Here is a 19,684-nt window from a genome sequence, read left to right as displayed (position 1 = left end):
GAACAGTGTTAAGTACTAGCTACTGTTGTTACTAGGCTATACTAATAGGATTTTGCTGGGTGAGGTGGGGTGGAATTTTTTTTAAACTAATCATAATTTTTAGATTTTTAATTTGGACTAATTCATTTAATTATGTTGATCTTATTGGTCATTTAGCAAATCATCCAGTCACTACAATATTCACAAATAGATGATGCAAGAAAAATTAAACCATAACCAGTGACCCATAATAGTTATAAAAGTATTGATGAAGAATTAGAGTAATGTGTGTTCTTTTATGGCTTTACCATTAATTTCTATGAGGGCTAATAATTTAAGGATCAGTTCCTCCATATAAATAAAAACTAAGAGCAACATAGGATAATTAAAAAGGATAAATAAAAAGATTTTGTGGTTACTGTTTTTAATGGCTGCTTTGTTCAAAGCCCACATTTTCTCTCCACCAGGTGGAAACCTAGCACTTTATATCATGTCTTTTTATACATTTTCTAGTCACTGCAAAATTCATGTGCCAAGTTGGATTTATAGATAGATACCATAATCAAGAGTATGAAATGTTCCTTCAGCCGGATTTTACAGTATCATGTTTTAGTCATTTACTTAAAGATAATGAAAGCAATAGATTGGTTCCTTTCCACAAATTATTTTAATTCAGATGAGATAAAAACAGAAATAATATGTGAAATCTTTGTGATCACTGAAAGAACTAATTAGGACTAAACTAAAGTATTACTAACAAGTACACTTTAAGAGTATGCTGAATATGCTGAATGTGAGAATGATAGCGGGAGGAGGGCTCGGGTTGCAAATGAGATCAGAAGGAAAGATAGACAATAAAGACTGAGATGATATGTAATCTAGGAATGTACAAGGGTAGCAACTAAATGTGCAAATTAAATGTTTTTGCATGAGGAAGAACAAAGGAATGTCAGTATTGCAGGGTGTTGCAAATAGATAGAAATTCATATTTTTAATTTATGTGTGAGACTAAAGCAAAAAAATGTTTATTTGATACAAAACTTATATTTTGACTAGTGCATTTCCTAATATAACTTGTGTGAATAGTTTAATTGACCACCATAAGTACATGGAACCTTGAGTAGGGCATGAGATTTTGTAGTTTGATGGCCCAATAAATCCCAAAGTGATTTTATCAGCGAATTAAAAAGTATTTGCAAAGTCCCCTTGGGGAATGGCGAGAAAGGGGGAAAATTCAACTTCCCCACGTGGAGAATTCCTGATATTCTCACAAGCAGTGGGGACAACCAAAGCAATAGGCCGAGCCCTCAGTCTTGGGGTTTGTTCATATGAAGCTTATCCCTGCAAGAATAGGCTAAGCCTACTTAAAATGAGGCATAAGAGTCACCCCCAGAGAATCTCTTTTGTTGCTCAGATATGGCCTCTCCCAGCCAACACGACAATGCAAATTCACTGCCCTCCCTCTGTCTACATGGGAGTGAAAGGGAGTGGTAAGGGGTATAGAAAAGAATAGGGGGAACAAAGGCTAGAATATGGGTAGATGGAAATATTAGCAGTCAGTGGGAGGGAGAGACAAGGGATATGGTATGTATGAGATTTTTTTTTTTAGAGTTGTGTGTGTCACTAGAAGAAAAGCTGGAGGCTAGAACATGAGACTGCATAACAGTGTGAAATCTGTGGTGAATCATGACTGTGATTAACAATACAACTATAAAAATGTTCTTAAGTGAACTAGAACAAATGTACAACACTGTTCCAAGGAGTTAATAGTAGAGTAGTATATGGGGGGAAATGCCCCTATTGCAAACTACGTACTATACTTAACAATCATAGTTTAATAGTCTTTCATCAGTGGTAACAAATGTCCCACACCAGTGGTAGAGGTTAGTACTGGGGGAGGGATCAGGGTATGAAATGTTTTGGGGTTTTTTGGGGTAATAAAAATGTTCTAAAACTGATTGTGGTGACAGATGCACATCAATGTAATGATACTATGAGCCGTTGATTGTATACTTTGAATTGTATGATGGGTTAATGTATCGCAATAAAATTGCATTTTTTAAGAAGTATGCTTTTAAACGAACCAATGGAGGGCAGGCCACAGTGGCTCAGCAGGCAGAGTTCTCGCCTGCCATGCTGGAGACCTGGGTTCGATTCCCAGTGCCTACCCAAGCAAAAAAAAAAAAAAAGAAACTAATCAATGGAAATAAATCTTTGACAGCTTTAGAAAATTGGCTTTATATATGAGAACATCATCTTTTGTAACTTTTTTAAGACACATGAATCTTATTTTCCAGGTGCAACATCATTCTGCAAGTCAGTCAATACAATAATTTGTCACTTCGGATATAATGGAAAAGTATGAAAAATTAGCTAAGATTGGAGAAGGGTCTTATGGAGTTGTATTCAAATGCAGAAATAAAACTTCTGGACAAGTAGTAGCTATTAAAAAATTTGTGGAATCTGAAGACGATCCAGTTGTTAAGAAAATAGCACTAAGAGAAATACGTATGTTGAAGGTAGGTTAGCTTTCTACATGTGTTTTCTATAATCTATATAACAACATAGGATCGGGTGAAATAGGACTGTCAAAATTAAAAAGAATTTTAAGGTAGTTTGTAATTTTTTCGTTGAACTTAAGTCCTTTGTAGCAGCAACTTTGAGAAATACATTGATTAACACTTTGGACTTTGGACTGATGTTCTACTGATACTTATGAGTACAGCTGTAGATGGTTAAAATATTGAAGCCCTTCAATTCTGGTTGCTAAATGCTCACTGTGCTAAGTAACCCCCTCCCAGTGCTTTCTTCCTCACCACCTCCCACCCCCAAACCCTGGCCCCTCCTTTGGAGCCCTCTAAACCACTCCCACTCAAAAAACAGCAACCAAAAAGCATGATATTTTAGTTGCTTCCCCAGGACCCTGGTAGATAAGAAGATTCATTGGTTCTTGCCTGCACTGCTCTGGTTCTTAAGAACCAACTATTAGATGGTAATTAATATTTTAAAACTTCAATTTATATGTGAGACTAAAGCAAAGAATGTTTATTTGATACAAAATTTATATTTTGACTAGTGCATTTCCTAATATAACTTATGTGGATAGCTTAATTGAACACCATAGCACATGGAACCTTGAGTAGGGCATGATATTTTGTAGGTTTGTCCAGAGTGATGGTCCGATAAATCCCAGAGTGATTTGGACAGTGAATAAAAAAGTATTTGTTAAAGTCCCCTTGAGGGAATGGTGAGAAAGGGGGAAAATTCAACTTCCTCTAGTGGAGAATTTTTGATATTCTCACAAGCAGTGGGGACAACCAAAGCAATAGGCTGAGCCCCAATCTTGGGGTTTGTTCATATGAAACTTAACCCCACAAAGAATAGGCTAAGCCTACTTTAAATTAGACCTAAGCATCACCCCCAAGAGAACCTCTTTTGTTGGTCAGATGTGGCCTACCTCTCTCTCAGCCAAGATGACAAGCAGACTCACTGCCCTCCCCCTATCTACATGGGGCGTGACACTCAGGGGTGTGGACCTTCCTGGCAACGTGGGACAGAAATCCTAGAATGAGCTGGGACTCAGCATCAAGGGATTGAGAAAGCCTTCTCAACCAAAAGAAGGAAGAGCTAAATGAGACAAAATAAAATGTAAATGGCTGAGAGATTCCAGAGTAGAGAGGTTATCCTGGAGGTTATTCTTACGCATTAAATAGATACCACCTTTTTAGTTAAGGTATATTGGAGAGGCTGGAGGGAAGTGCCTAAAAATGTAGAACTGTGTTCCAGTAGCCATGTTTCTTAAAGATGATTGTACAATTATATAGCTTTCACACTGTTACCGTGTAGTTGTAAAAACCTTGTGTCTGATGCTCCTTTTATCTCCCTTATCCACAGACGAGTAAAACATATGGATTAAAAATAAATAAATAACGGGGGTACAAATGTTAAATTTAGTAGATTGAAATGAAAGTGATCAATGAAAGGGAGGGGTAAGGGGTATGGTATGTATGAATTTTTTTCTGTTTTCTTTTTATTTCTTTTTCTGAATTGATGCAAATGTTCTAAGAAATTAATCATATTTTACATACAACTATGTGATGATATTGTGAGTTAATGATTATTTATGTAGAATAGAATGCTCATATGTTAAGAATGTTTGTGTTTGTATGTTGGCATGTTTAATAAATAAAATTTTTTAAAAAACCAAATATTATACCTAAAAAATGTACACATGATGCTGGATATTTTTCTCATTTGTTTATTGCTATGTTTATTTTTTTTCTTTTGCAAACTATCTATGATCTTTGTTCAAATTATCTAATGAAATATCTTGTAATAATTGCCACAATTTTTCCCAGTTACTATTAATTATTTTTACTCATAGAAGAAATATAATATGTTTTATACAGTCAAATCTATACGTTTACTTGTTTTGAGATTTTTACATTAATTTTATTTTGGGGGGGTACATGTCTGGGGATTGTCTCCTGCATGGAAGATGAGCATTCTACCACTGAATCACCCGTGCACCTGAGATTTCTACATTAATTTTTAAGCTTAGACAATCCCTTTCCCTCAGGTGATCAGATAACATTCACTTGCATTTTCTTTTGCACCCTAATTTTTGAAAATTTATAAAAAATTTTATTCAACACAAATCTAAGCCATTTTCCTTAAATATTGTGAACAAGTTTACAAATATTTGAGAAGAATCTTCCCAACTGCTGTGTAACCAGAACTTGCCTGAGTCTGACTTGCTTTCCTAAAGCACGTCTTAATAAATTAGTTTTGATTTAAATTATTAAAAAAAAAAAAAAGTATACATTTTTTACACAGTTTTGTGTTTTGTTTACTCTAATAGAACTTGATGGGTAAGATTCATAAATTCTCAAAGTAAATTTTTTCCCATCCTAAAAATCTTAGTTTTAGAACTTTGAGACCTTAAAGATGCTCCAGGAAATCTTGTTGACATGCAGATTCTTCGTCAGGAGACTGAGGATCTGCATTTCTAAAAGCTTCCAGATGATACACAAGCTGCTGCTTCAGGGACCATACTTTGAGTTACAAGACCCTGAAATTTACTTTACTAGAGAACATACAACACACCTTTACTTATAACGTGTATAACCCATTTTTAGAAAAATCTAGAAATTCAGTTTGTAAAGGGGGGTACAATAGTTATCATCTGGTCTCTCCTTTTAAAAATATTATTTGCAATGTGGTTCCTCAACTAATAAGTTCCAGTACTTTCTTTAAAATATGATTTGATATAACTGTTTTCAAGAACATATCCACTCTGATTTTTTTTAAATGTTTCACTGTCTCTTCTTAGCCAGTAGAGAGTGCTGGTCAGCGGCCAGCCATGGCCTGAGTCCCAGAGCTAAACTGCGAGCTGTGTTTGAACACAGGCAGTGGGTTACTTTTTATAATAAAAATAGCACTTTAGGCGGGCCGCGGTGGCTCAGCGGGCAAAGTGCTTGCCTGCTATGCCGGAGGACCTCGGTTCGATTCCCGGCCCCAGCCCATGTAACAAAAACGGAGAAACAGAATACAATAAAACAAGAAAATGTTTAAAAATGTTTCCCTTTCTTCCTTCCTTCCTTCCTTCTATCCTTCCTTCCTTCTCTCTGTCTTTCCTTTAAAAAAAAAAAAAAAAAAAATAGCACTTTACCCCTTCTCCCAACCAAAGTCTACAAGTAGAGTTAATACTCAATTATTAACCCCTGGTTTACAAGTATCCCAATCTGAGAATGAGCTTTCAGGAAACAAGTAGCCAGATTTCAATTCGGCTGGGTCTCTGGTGGTGACTCTGAATGTCACCTGCTTCTGGTATGTTGTACCCATGCATGCCCTGAGCATATTCCTTCCACAATCAGTCTATTCCTCATATTCTGCTGTTATTTAAATTTTATTTGCTTCCTTACCATGTGTTTTAATGAAAGTCACAGGGTTTTGGTTTTGGTTTGGTTTTTATTTTGTTTTTGTTTGGAGGAACAGGGCTGCTAAGTTAATTTCATTTGCAAAGGAGATATAAATTCCTGATACACCCACAGGTGGGAGGCTTGGGTTCACCTTTCATGTTGCATCCAGCTATAGCATCAGTGAACCCCTTAATCCCCTAGGAGGGTCCTGTTTCACTTACGTCCTATGATTTTACTGCAGCACAGGGCAACTGGCTTACTGGTTTGAGGTGTTTCCTCCACTGTTTGCCTTTGTACTCTTTTAAACAGTGGAGTATGTGGAAATTTACTTGGTGCTGTGTTTATGTTTTTAATGTATAATGAATTCCCTTTTTCTCCAGCTGCTGAGCAGCAGGCATATAATCACAGACTTATATTATTTTGGTCAGACCACACGTAAATACGGAGGGATGTATGTAGGCCATGGACCTAACACTCTGTACTGGGCCTGCTGTAATTTATTGAACTTCCACTATATGCAAAACATGGTGTTCTCTTTCATTTATCTTTCTGAGTAAATGACATAGAATTTGGAAAGTTGATTTGACTCCTCTCATGGAAAAATAAAGGGAAAAATGAGTTAAAAGTAGGAGCAATCCTGATTTGCCCAGGACAGTGCTGGCTTATAGCTGTTATCCCAGGGTCCCTTCTGGCTAATATCCCCCTTCAGAAGTACCCTGTATCACCCTAGTCACGGTCAGGGTGACCATATGTGCCTGTTTGTCTGGGATAGTTCCAGGTTACATTCACTGTTCCAGTGTGGATAATTCGACAGTCACTCTAGTTATGGATTGTCTTATTTAGGGTTTACCCTTTTTTTACAATATTAAACTGAAGCTGTATAGTGAAAGTGCTTCAGTTTGGAAACAGGATTTAACTTATAAAATATCAAAGCATAAGAGAAAACGATAGAATCTAAGAACAGAACTGAATCTATAATAAATAAAACACGTGGAAATTCTCCCCAAGGTATGCATAGAAAATGATGAGCAAGGACTTAAGTCCTTAAAATTGTAAGAGGTGAAACTATTAATACAAATAGATCCCTTAACTTTGTATTTCAATTCCTTTGCAGCAATTAAAACATCTAAACCTTGTGAACCTCATTGAGGTGTTCAGGAGAAAAAGAAAAATGCATTTAGTTTTTGAATACTGTGATCATACACTTCTAAATGAGCTGGAGAGAAACCCAAATGGGTAAGTAATCTAGAAACTGAAGTCTTGTATGGCCAGTTTTCAGTTTCATTATATATGGGATTAACTATGACAAAATTTCAAATCCTAGTATCGTTCCTTCTCTACCCTGCATGCATCTGGCCACCGTTTTCCTGTGTCTGTTAGGAGGTACTCATAGAGCAGATTTTTTTTTAAGCTTTTTATTGTAGTAACAAATATACAGCTCAGAATTTCCTATTTTAATCACTTTCAAGTGTACAATTCAGTAGTAGTAATTATATTCACAGCATTGTGCCACCATCACCAATATCTGTTACCTCACTTTTTCATCATTATGTAGAAACTGTACCCATTAAGCAATAACTCCCCCATTTCTTCTTCCCACAGTCCCCGGTAACCTCTAATCTACTTTCTCTCTATGAATTTGCCTATGTTAAATGTTTCGTTTAAGTGAAATCTTACATTATTTGTCTTTTTATGTCCAACTTACTTAATCTTGTTTTCAAGATTCATCCATTTTGTTACATGTATCAGAACTTCATTCCTTTTACTTCCAAATAATATTCCATTGTATGTGTAGAGCGTATTTTATTTATCCATTTATCTGTTAATGAATACATGATTTCTTTCCGTCTTTGGTTATTGTGGATAATACTGCTATAAACATTGGTGTACAAATACCTGATCAAATCTCTGCTTTGAATTCTTTTGGGTATATGACAAGAAATGGGATTGCCAAGTCCTATATGTAATTCTGTTTTCAGCTTTCTGAGGAATTCTTAAAAGGATTTCCGCAGTGCCCTAGCAGTGCTTAAAGGTGCCTGTCTCTTCATATTCTCACCAAAGGGGAAAGGAATATTAAACTAGAGGAAAAATAATGAGGAAGATAAATGTACTGCAAACATAAATTACCATGCATAGTAAGACTAAATTATAGATTAGATTGTCTGAATTCAAGCAGTGAACCACAGTTCAATATTAAGAAATCTATTTGTTTAATTCTCTAACAGGTTAAAGGAGGAAAAATACATATAATTGATGAAATTTGAAAGGCATTTCATAAATTCACAACCTTTCCTGATTATTTAGAAAATAAAAAAAAACACTTAGTAGGCTAGGATTAGAAGAATACTTTTGCTGTAGTTTTCTTGGCTGCTTAAGCAAATAGCATGCAGTAGTTTGGCTCGAGCAATGGAAATTTATTAGTTCATGGTTCAGAGGCTCAGAACAAGTCCAAATCAAGGCTTCATCAAGGCAGTGCTCGCTCCAAGAAGACTTGGTCCTGGCGCTTCTGACATGTGGCACTGCACATGATGGCCTCTCCCTTCTTTTCCAGGCTCCACTGTCCTTCACCTTCTTGCTTCCCCTGGCTTTTTCTTTGTATGTGAATTTCATTCTCCTTATAAAGAACTCCAGTAATAGAATTAAGACCCATCCTGACTGAAGTGGGCCACATTAACTGAAGTAACCTCATCCACAGGTCCTGCTTACATGAGTTCATATGCACAGAAATAGATTAAATTTAAGAACATGTTTTTCTGGACTGCATAGCTCCAAATCACTGTAACTTTCTTACCATAAAAAGAAAAACCCTCTTCACATCACAGCCGATTTTCTACTCAATGGTGAAATACTTGAACAGTTTCTGTTAAAGTGAGAAACAAGACAAAGACATCAGTTGTCATCACTGTAATGTAACATTGTTCTGAGAGTTCTAGCTAATGTAATGTAATAAGAAAAACAAATAGAATATATAGATTTTGGAAAGGAGATAGAATTTTCATTATTTGCATTTTGTTATTATTCTCCCACAAAATCTAAGAAAATTATCTTGTATAAGTGAAACTAATAGAATTCACTACAGTAATCACAACAGCACTATAAAAATCACAAAAAAATCAACAGCTCTTACTTCCGGAGAAGATGGCGGCTTAGTAAGACGCGCGGGTCTTAGTTCCTCCTCCAGAAAAGCAACTAAAGAAACAGAAACAATACGAAACAGCTCCCGGAGTCACGACAGAGACCAAAAAGACAGCGTACCCCATTCTGGAACAGCTGAACAGGCAGGGAGAATCTGCTGCGGTGAGATACCCGAGGGGCGCGCGTTTTCCCGGCCGGGGTGGCTGGCGACTGGGGTCCCCGCCACGCACGTGGCTCCCCTGTCTGACTGGGAACGTTGGATAGCGGGGCCCTCCCGTCACGCTTGGCGTTTCGGGCCAGCTGGACAATTAGGACCGGCACTCTCCCAAGCCGCGGCGGCCAGCGACCCCCGCCTCCACGCGCGGTTTCCCCGGCGGACTGCCGTGCAGAGAGATGAGTGCCACGAGCGCCACCTACTGGGCAGGAAAAGAAAAACAGAGCCCAGAGATTTCACAGAAAAAGCTTTCAACCAGCTGGGTCCCACACCCAGGAAAATCTGATCAAATGCCCAGACACCAGCAGAAAATAATGGATGACGCTCGGAAAATTGAAGATATGGCCCAGTCAAAGGAACAAACCAATAGTTCAAATGAGATACAGGAGCTGAGACAACTAATGCTGAATATACGAACAGAAATGGAAAAACTCTTCAAAAACCAAATCAATAAATTGAGGGAGGACATGAAGAAGACATGGGCTGAACAAAAAGAAGAAATAGAAAATCTGAAAAAACAAATCACAGAACTTATGGGAGTGAAGGACAAAGAAGAAAACATGGAAAAAACAATGGATACCTACAATGGTAGATCTAAAGAGACAGAAGCTACAATTAGTGAACTGGAGGATGGAACATCTGAATTCCAAAAAGAAACAGAAACTGTAGGGAAAAGAATGGAAAAACTTGAGCAGGGGATCAGGGAACTGAATAACAATATGAAGCGCACAAATATACGTGTTGTGGGTGTCCCAGAAGGAGAAGAGAAGGGAAAAGGAGGAGAAAAACTAATGGAAGAAATTATCACTGAAAATTTCCCAACTCTTATGAAAGACCTAAATTTGCAGATCCAAGAAGTGCAGCGCACCCCAAAGAGAATAGACCCAAATAGGCGTTCTCCAAGACACTTACTAGTTAGAATGTCAGAGGTCAAAGAGAAAGAGAGGATCTTGAAAGCAGCAAGAGAAAAACAATCTGTCACATACAAGGGAAACCCAATAAGACTATGTGTAGATTTCTCAGCAGAAACCATGGAAGCTAGAAGACAGTGGGATGATATATTTAAATTACTAAAAGAGAAAAACTGCCAACCAAGACTCCTATATCCAGCAAAATTGTCCTTCAAAAATGAAGGAGAAATTAAAGCATTTATAGACAAAAAGTCACTGAGAGAATTTGTGACCAAGAGACCAGCTCTGCAAGAAATACTAAAGGGAGCACTAGAGTCAGATACGAAAAGACAGAAGAGAGAGGTATGGAGTAAAGTGTAGAAAGAAGGAAAATCAGATATGATATATATAATACAAAAGCCAAAATGGTAGAGGAAAATATTATCCAAACAGTAATAATACTAAAAGTTAATGGACTGAATTTCCCAATCAAAAGACATAGAATGGCAGAATGGATTACGACCCAGCAATACCACTGCTAGGTATCTACTCAAAGGACTTAAGGGCAAAGACACAGACGGACATTTGCACACCCGTGTTTATAGCAGCTTTATCTACAATTGCAAAGAGATGGAAACAGCCAAAATGTTCATCAACAGACGAGTGGCTAAACAAACTGTGGCGTATACCTACGATGGAATATTATGCAGCTTTAAGACAGACTAAACTTATGAAGCATGTAATAACATGGATGGACCTAGAGAACATTATGCTGAGTGAGTCTAGCCCAAAACTAAAGGACAAATACTGTAAGGTCCCACTGATGTGAACCGACATTCGAGAATCAGCTTGGAATATATCATTGGTAACAGAGACCAGCAGGAGTTAGAAACAGGGTAAGATAATGGGTAATTGGAGCTGAAGGGATACAGACTGTGCAACAGGACTAGATACAAAAACTCAAAAATGGACAGCACAATAATACCTAAGTGTAATATAACTAGGTTGGAACACTGAATGAAGCTGCACCTGAAATATGGTTTTTTGTTTGTTTGTGTGTTTGTATCTTTTGTTTTTTTTTTTTTCTTTTTCCTTTTTATATATTTATATATATATATTATTAGTATTATTATTTTAATTCTCTTCTCTATATTAACATTCTATATCTTTTTCTGCTGTTTTGCTAGTTCTTTTCCTAAATCGATGCAAATGTACGAAGAAATGATGATCATACATCTATGTGATGATACTAAGAATTACTGAGTGCATTTGTAGAATGGAATGATTTCTAAATGTTGTGTTAATTTCTTTTCTTTTTTCTGATGAATAAAAAAAATTAAAAAAAAAATCAACAGCTCTTATATATATTTAATGTTTTTATTGAGAAAGCTTCACACATATATATTCTGTATATGGTATACAATCAGTAGCTCACATTATCATCACATAGTTGTATATTCATCCCCGTGATCATTTTTCAAACATTTGCATCAGTCCAGAAAAAGAAAAAGAAAAAACTCATACATACAATACCCCTTACCCTTCCCTCATCTACCCAATTTATTTTACCTTTTGTCCCCCTATTATGTATTTATTTTTTATCCATATTTTTTTACTCATCTGTCCATAGCCTGAATAAAAGGAGCATCAAGCACAAGGTTTTCACAATCACACAGTCACATTGTAAAAGTTATATCTTTATACAGTCACCTTTAAGAATCAAGGCTACTGGAACACAGCTCATGGTTTCAGGTACTTCCTTCCAGCCTCTCCAATACACCATAAAATGAAAAGGGATATCTATATAATGCGTAAGAATAACCTCCAGGATAACCTCTCAACTCTGTTTGAAATCTCTCAGCCACTGAAGCTTTATTTTTCTCTTCCCCTTTTTGTCAAGAAGGCTTTCTCAATCCCTTGATGCCAGGTCCCAACTCATCCCACAGAATCATGTGGGATTTCTGTCCCACATTGCCAGGGAGATTTACACCCCTGAGAGTCATGTCCCACTTAGTGGGTAGGGCAGTGAGTTCACCCGCCAAGTTGGCTTAAAGAGAGAGAGAGGCCACATCTGAGCAACAAAAGAGGTTCTCTGGGGATGGCTCTTAGGCCAAATTTTAAGTAGGCTTAACCTGTCCTTTGCAGGAGTAAGTTCCATAGCGACGAACCCTGAGATCAAGGGTTTGGCCTATTGATTTGGTTGTTCCTACTGCTTGTGAGAATATCAGAAATTCTCCAAATGGGCAAGTTGAACATTTCCTCCTTCTCCCCAGTCCCCCAAAAGGACTTTAACAGCTCTTATATCGACCAAGAATTTAGAAAATCTAATGAAGGATCCCATTCAGATACTAACAACAACAAAAAGTTTAGGAATTAAGATTAAAAAGTTGTTCAAAATGTACATTAAAAATTACAAAACTCTCTTTGTCCGCCGGCCCGGCGCACGGCGCCCACGCCCCGCAGCAGCCAACCCACCCGCCCTCCTCTCCCCTCCTCCGGCGGCTCTCCAACCACCACCGTGCCCTCTTCCTTCTTCACCGGCTCCTCCGCCACCGGCCTCGACAGCCTTGCCACCCTCACCTTTCCTCCTCCAGAACAGCTACTGGGGGAGTGGAGACAATACAGAGCAGCTCCCGGAGCCACGACGGAAATCAAAGGGACGGCGTACCCCATCCTGGAACGGCTGACTGTCTGGGAGACCCAGCTCCGGTGAGATCACCGAGGGGTGCGGGCTTTCCCGGGCGGGACGGCAAGCGGCCGGAGTCCCTTCCTTCCTCCTTCCCAGGCCAGCTGGCAGAATTGGGCAGGCGGTCCCCTTGGGCCATGGCGGCTGGCACCCCCACCACGCGAGGCCCCCCGGACCAACTGAGAGAGTTGGGTCGGAAATCCCCAGACTGTGGAGAACGGTGACCGGGGGGTCCCTTCCAAACACGTGACTCCCCGGTCCGGCTGTGAACAGTGCACTCTCCCGGGCTGTGACAGCTGGCGCCCTCCCGCCACGCTTGGCTCCCCGGGCCGACTAGGAAATTCGGTCGGGCGCTCTCCCGTGCTGCAGCGGCCGGCAGCCCTCCCCGCGTTCGGACCCCCGGGCCGGCTGGCACTCTTCCAAGACGCTTCGGCTGCCGAACCTCCCCTACGGCGAGAATTTTCCAGAGTTAAAGGACCCACAGCAACTTTCACTGGTGGAACCCGTAGACAAACGTGTGCCACGAGCGCCACCTACTGGGCAGGATAAGAAAAACAGAACCCAGAGATTTCACAGAAAAATCTTTCAACCTGTGGGGTCCAACACCCAGGGAAACCTGACTAAATGCCCAGACGCCAGCAGAAGATAACGGATCACGCTCAGAAAATTGAAAATATGGCCCACTCAAAGCAACAAACCAATAGTTCAAATGAGATACAGGAGCTGAAACAACTAATGCTGAATATACGAACAGAAATGGAAAACCTCTTCAAAAACGAAATCAATAAATTGAGGGAGCACATGAAGAAGACATGGACAGATCAAAAAGAAGAAATAGAAAAACTGAAAAAACAAATCACAGAGCTTATGGAAGTGAAGGATAAAGTAGAAAACATGGAAAAAACAATGATACCTACAATGATAGATTTAAAGAGACAGAAGATAGAATTAGTGATTTGGAGGATGGAACATCTGAATTCCAAAAAGAAACAGAAACTATCTGGAAAAGAATGGAAAAATTTGAACAGGGTATCAGGGAACTCAAGGACAATGTGAACCGCACAAATATACGTGTTGTGGGTGTCTCAGAAGGAGAAGAGAAGGGAAAAGCAGGAGAAAAACTAATGGAAGAAATTATCACTGAAAATTTCCCAACTCTTATTAAAGACCTAAAATTACAGATCCAAGAAGTGCAGCGCACTCCAAAGAAATTAGACCCAAATAGGCGTTCCCCAAGATACTTACTAGTTAGAATGTCAGAGGTCAAAGAGAAAGAGAGGATCTTGAAAGCAGCGATAGAGAAGCAATCCATCACATACAAGGGAAACCCAATAAGACTATGTGTAGATTTCTCAGCAGAAACCATGGAAGCTAGAAGACAGTGGAATGATATATTTAAGTTACTAAAAGAGAAAAACTGCCAACCAAGACTTCTATATCCAGCAAAATTGTCCTTCAAAAATGAGGGAGAAATTAAAACATTCTCAGACAAAAAGTCACTGAGAGAATTTGTGACCAAGAGACCAGCTCTGCAAAAAATACTAAAGGGAGCACTAGAGTCAGATACAAAAGGACAGAAGAGAGAGGCATGGAGAAGAGTGTAGAAAGAAGGAAAGTCAGATATGATATATATAATACAAAAGGCAAAATGGTAGAGGAAAATATTATCCAAACAGTAATAACTCTAAATGTTAATGGACTGAATTCCCCAATCAAAAGACATAGACTGGCAGAATGGATTAAAAAACAAGATCCTTCTATATGCTGTCTACAGGAAACACATCTTAGACCCAAAGATAAACATAGGTTGAAAGTGAAAGGTTGGGAAAAGATATTTCATGCAAATAACAACCAGAAAAGAGCAGGAGTGGCTATACTAATATCCAACAAATTAGACTTCAAATGTAAAACAGTTAAAAGAGACAAAGAAGGACACTATCTACTAATAAAAGGAACAATTAAACAAGAAGACATAACAATCATAAATATTTACGCACCGAACCAGAATGCCCCAAAATATGTGAGGAATACACTGCAAACACTGAAAAGGGAAATAGACACATATACCATAATAGTTGGAGACTTCAATTCACCACTCTCTTCAATGGACAGAACATCTAGACAGAGGATCAACAAAGAAATAGAGAATCTGAATATTACTATAAATGAGCTAGACTTAACAGACATTTATAGGACATTACACCCCACAACAGCAGGATACACCTTTTTTTCAATGCTCATGGATCATTCTCAAAGATAGACCATATGCTGGGTCACAAAGCAAGTCTTAACAAATTTAAAAAGATTGAAATCATACACAACACTTTCTCGGATCATAAAGGAATGAAGTTGGAAATCAATAATAGGCGGAGTGCCAGAAAATTCACAAATACATGGAGGCTCAACAACACACTCTTAAACAACAAGTGGGTCAAAGAATAAATTGCAAGAGAAATTAGTAAATACCTAGAGGCGAATGAAAATGAAAACACAACATATCAAAACTTATGGAACTCAGCAAAGGCAGTGCTAAGAGGGAAATTTATTGCCCTAAATGCCTATATCAGAAAAGAAGAAAGGACAAAAATTCGGGAATTAACTGTCCACTTGGAAGAACTGGAGAAAGAACAGCAAACTAATCCCAAAGCAAGCAAAAGGAAAGAAATAACAAAGATTAGAGCAGAAATAAATGAAATTGAAAACATGAAAAGAATAAAGAAAATCAATAAGACTAGAAGTTGTTTCTATGAGAAAATCAATAAGATTGATGGGCCCTTAGCAAGATTGACAAAAAGAAGAAGAGAGAGGATGCAAATAAATAAGATCAGAAATGGAAGAGGAAACATAACTACTGACCTCACAGAAATAAAGGAAGTAATAATAGGATACTATGAACAACTTTACGCTAATAAATACGACAATTTAGATGAAATGGACGGGTTTCTAGAAAGACATGAACAACCAACTTTGACTCAAGAAGAAATAGATGACCTCAACAAACCAATCACAAGTAAAGAGATTGAATTAGTCATTCAAAAGCTCCCTAAAAAGAAAAGTCCAGGACCAGATGGCTTCACATGTGAATTCTATCAAACATTCCAGAAAGAATTAGTACCAACTCTCCTGAAACTCTTCAAAATAATCGAAGTGGAGGGAAAACTACCTAATTCATTCTATGAAGCCAACATCACCCTCATACCAAAACCAGGCAAAGATATTACAAAAAAAGAAAACTACAGACCAATCTCTCTAATGAATATAGATGCAAAAATCCTCAATAAAATTCTAGCAAATCGTATCCAACAACACATTAAAAGAATTATACATCATGACCAAGTAGGATTCATCCCAGGTATGCAAGGATGGTTCAACATAAGAAAATCAATTAATGTAATACACCACATCAACAAATCAAAGCAGAAAAATCACATGATCATCTCAATTGATGCAGAGAAGGCATTTGACAAGATTCAACATCCTTTCCTGTTGAAAACACTTCAAAAGATAGGAATACAAGGGAACTTCCTTAAAATGATAGAGGGAATATATGAAAAACCCACAGCTAATATCATCCTCAATGGGGAAAAATTGAAAACTTTCCCCCTAAGATCAGGAACAAGACAAGGATGTCCACTATCACCACTATTATTCAACATTGTGTTAGAAGTTCTAGCCAAAGCAATTAGACAAGAAAAAGAAATACAAGGCATCAAAATTGGAAGAAGTAAAACTATCACTGTTTGCAGACGATATGATACTATACGTCAAAAACCCGGAAAAAATCCACAACAAAACTACTAGAGCTAATAAATGAGTACAGCAAAGTAGCAGGCTACAAGATCAACATTCAAAAATCTGTAGCATTTCTATACACTAGTAATGAACAAGCTGAGGGGGAAATCAAGAAACGAATCCCATTTACAATTGCAACTAAAAGAATAAAATACCTAGGAATAAATTTAACCAAAGAGACAAAAAACCTATATAAAGAAAACTACAAAAAACTGCTAAAAGAAATCACAGAAGACCTAAATAGATGGAAGGGCATACCGTGTTCATTGATTGGAAGACTAAATATAATTAAGATGTCAATCCTACCTAAACTGATCTACAGATTCAATGCAATACCAATCAAAATCCCAACAACTTATTTTTCAGAAATAGAAAAACCAATAAGCAAATTTATCTGGAAGGGCAGGATCCCCCGAATTGCTAAAAACATCTTGAGGAAAAAAAACGAAGCTGGAGGTCTCGCGATGCCGGACTTTAAGGCATATTATGAAGCCACAGTGGTCAAAACAGCATGGTATTGGCATAAAGATAGATATATCGACCAATGGAATCGAATAGAGTGCTCAGATATAGACCCTCTCATCTATGGACATTTCATCTTTGATAAGGCAGTCAAGCCAACTCACCTGGGACAGAACAGTCTCTTCAATAAATGGTGCCTAGAGAACTGGATATCCATATGTAAAAGAATGAAAGAAGACCCGCATCTCACACCTTATACAAAAGTTAACTCAAAATGGATCAAAGATCTAAACATTAGGTCTAAGACCATAAAACAGTTAGAGGAAAATGTAGGGAGATATCTTATGAAGCTTACAACTGGAGGTGGTTTTATGGACCTTAAACCTAAAGCAAGAGCACTGAAGAAAGAAAGAAAGAAATGGGAGCTCCTCAAAATTAAACACTTTTGTGCATCAAAGAACTTCATCAAGAAAGTAGAAAGACAGCCTACACAATGGGAGATAATATTTGGAAATGACATATCAGATAAAGGTCTAGTATCCACAATTTATAAAGAGATTGTTCAACTCAACAACAAAAAGACAGCCAACCCAATTACAAAATGGGAAAAAGACTTGAACAGACACCTACCAGAAGAGGAAATACGGATGGCCAAGAGGCACATGAAGAGATGCTCAATGTCCCTGGCCATTAGAGAAATGCAAATCAAAACCACAATGAGATATCATGTCACACCCACCAGAATGGCCATTATCAACAATGGCCATTGACAAGTGCTGGAGAGGATGTGGAGAAAGAGGCACACTTATCCACTCTTGGTGGGAATGTCAAATGGTGCAACCACTGTGGAAGGCAGTTTGGTGGTTCCTCAAAAAGCTGAATATAGAATTGCCATACGACCCAGCAATACCATTGCTGGGTATCTACTCAAAGGACTTAAGGGCAAAGACACAAACGGACATTTGCACACCAATGTTTATAGCAGCGTTATTTACAATTGCAAAGAGATGGAAACAGCCAAAATGTCCATCAACAGAAGAATGGCTAAACAAACTGTGGTATATACATACGATGGAATATTATGCAGCTTTAAGACAAGATAATCTTATGAAGCATGTAATAACATGGATGGACCTAGAGAATATTATGCTGAGTGAGTCCAGCCAAAAACTAAAGGACAAATACTGTATGGTCCCACTGATGTGAACGGACATTCGAGAATAAACCTGAAATATGTCATTGGTAACAGAGTCCAGCAGGAGTTAGAAACAGGGTAAGATAATGGGTAATTGAAGCTGAAGGGATACAGACTGTGCAACAGGACTAGATACAAAAACTCAAAAATGGACAGCACAATAATACCTAAGTGTAAAGTAATCTTGTTAAAACACTGAATGAAGCTGCATCTGAGTTATAGGGTTTTTTTTTTTACTATTATTACTACTCATTTCTTTTCTCTATATTAACATTTTATATCTTTTTCTGTTGTGTTGCTAGTTCCTCTAAACCGATACAAATGTACTAAGAAACGATGATCATGCATCTATGTGATGATGTTAAGAATTACTGAGTGCATATGTAGAATGGTATGATTTCTAAATGTTGTGTTAATTTCTTTTTTTTTTCTTTCCGTTAATAAAAAAAATAAAATAAATTAAAAATAAATAAATAAAAAATCACAAAACTTGGGCGGTCCATGGTGGCTCAGCAGGCAGGAATGCTTGATGCCGGAGGACCCGAGTTCAATTCCCGGTGCCTGCCCATGTTAAAAAAAAAAAAATACAAAACTTGACTGAGGTACATAAAAGGTTTTGCTTAAATGAGCAGTTTCTGGATGGAAATATTCAGTAGTAACATGAAGATGCCACCTCCCCAACTATATTGCACAAAATTCTAATCAGAAAACCAGTGGGATTTTTTTGAATCTTTAAAAATTTAGACACAATCAAAAATTTTTTTAAAACAAGAAAAGAGGAAACTGTAACTGCCAAATATTAAATTGCATTGGAAAACTACAGTAATTAAAGCATTTTGGTAATGACACAAAAATATACACACAGACCAGTGAAATAGTTGAGAAGTCCAGGAGCAACTGCAAGTCTACATAAAAATTTTATAGCATGCTAACAAGGTGGCAGTAGAAATCAGGAAAGAAGGGCATGTTTATTCTTCGATAGACATAAGAATTGCTGACATTTATTTAGCACTTTTGTGCACTATAGCATTACTAGAAGAAAGCAGAGGTGAATCATAATACAATCTTAGTGAGACAGGCTTTTCTAAGTGTAAAAGCAAAGGAAGGAAACTGTACAGATTAAGCTATTTACAAGCATTAGAGATTCCCTTTGACAAAAAGTACCATAAAACAAAAAAGAAATGGAAAATTGGGTAAAATATTGTCAGATCAAGGATTTGTATAAGCTGATATCTACACATACATATTTTACAAATCATTTTTTTAAATACACCCATTTAGACAATGTATTTATTAAATACATATATATTTAGTGAGCTCGTATGATATGCCAGCCATACTACTCTAGGTACTGTTACAATGCTGAACAAGATACATGCAAAAATTCTGCCCTCCAGAGTTTGCGTTCCA

At 37.6% G+C, this 19,684-nt stretch overlaps 1 protein-coding gene across 5 annotated transcripts in view; it reads left to right on the top strand.

Moving 5' to 3' along the window:
* CDKL4 (cyclin dependent kinase like 4) overlaps positions 1-19,684 on the top strand; it is an 80,630-nt gene that overhangs the window by 19,399 nt on the left and 41,547 nt on the right. For all 5 annotated transcript variants that reach the window (XM_077134046.1, XM_077134045.1, XM_077134043.1 and 2 more), the window contains 2 exons: positions 2,277-2,498; positions 7,015-7,136. In XM_077134046.1, coding sequence (XP_076990161.1) covers positions 2,331-2,498; positions 7,015-7,136 — 290 coding nt within the window. In that variant the 5' untranslated portion in view covers positions 2,277-2,330. The remainder of the gene's footprint in view (positions 1-2,276; positions 2,499-7,014; positions 7,137-19,684) is intronic.

This window comes from Tamandua tetradactyla, chromosome 17 (genome assembly GCF_023851605.1).
Source record: "Tamandua tetradactyla isolate mTamTet1 chromosome 17, mTamTet1.pri, whole genome shotgun sequence".
NCBI lineage: Eukaryota > Metazoa > Chordata > Mammalia > Pilosa > Myrmecophagidae > Tamandua > Tamandua tetradactyla.
This window is presented reverse-complemented; position numbering and strand designations above follow the sequence as displayed.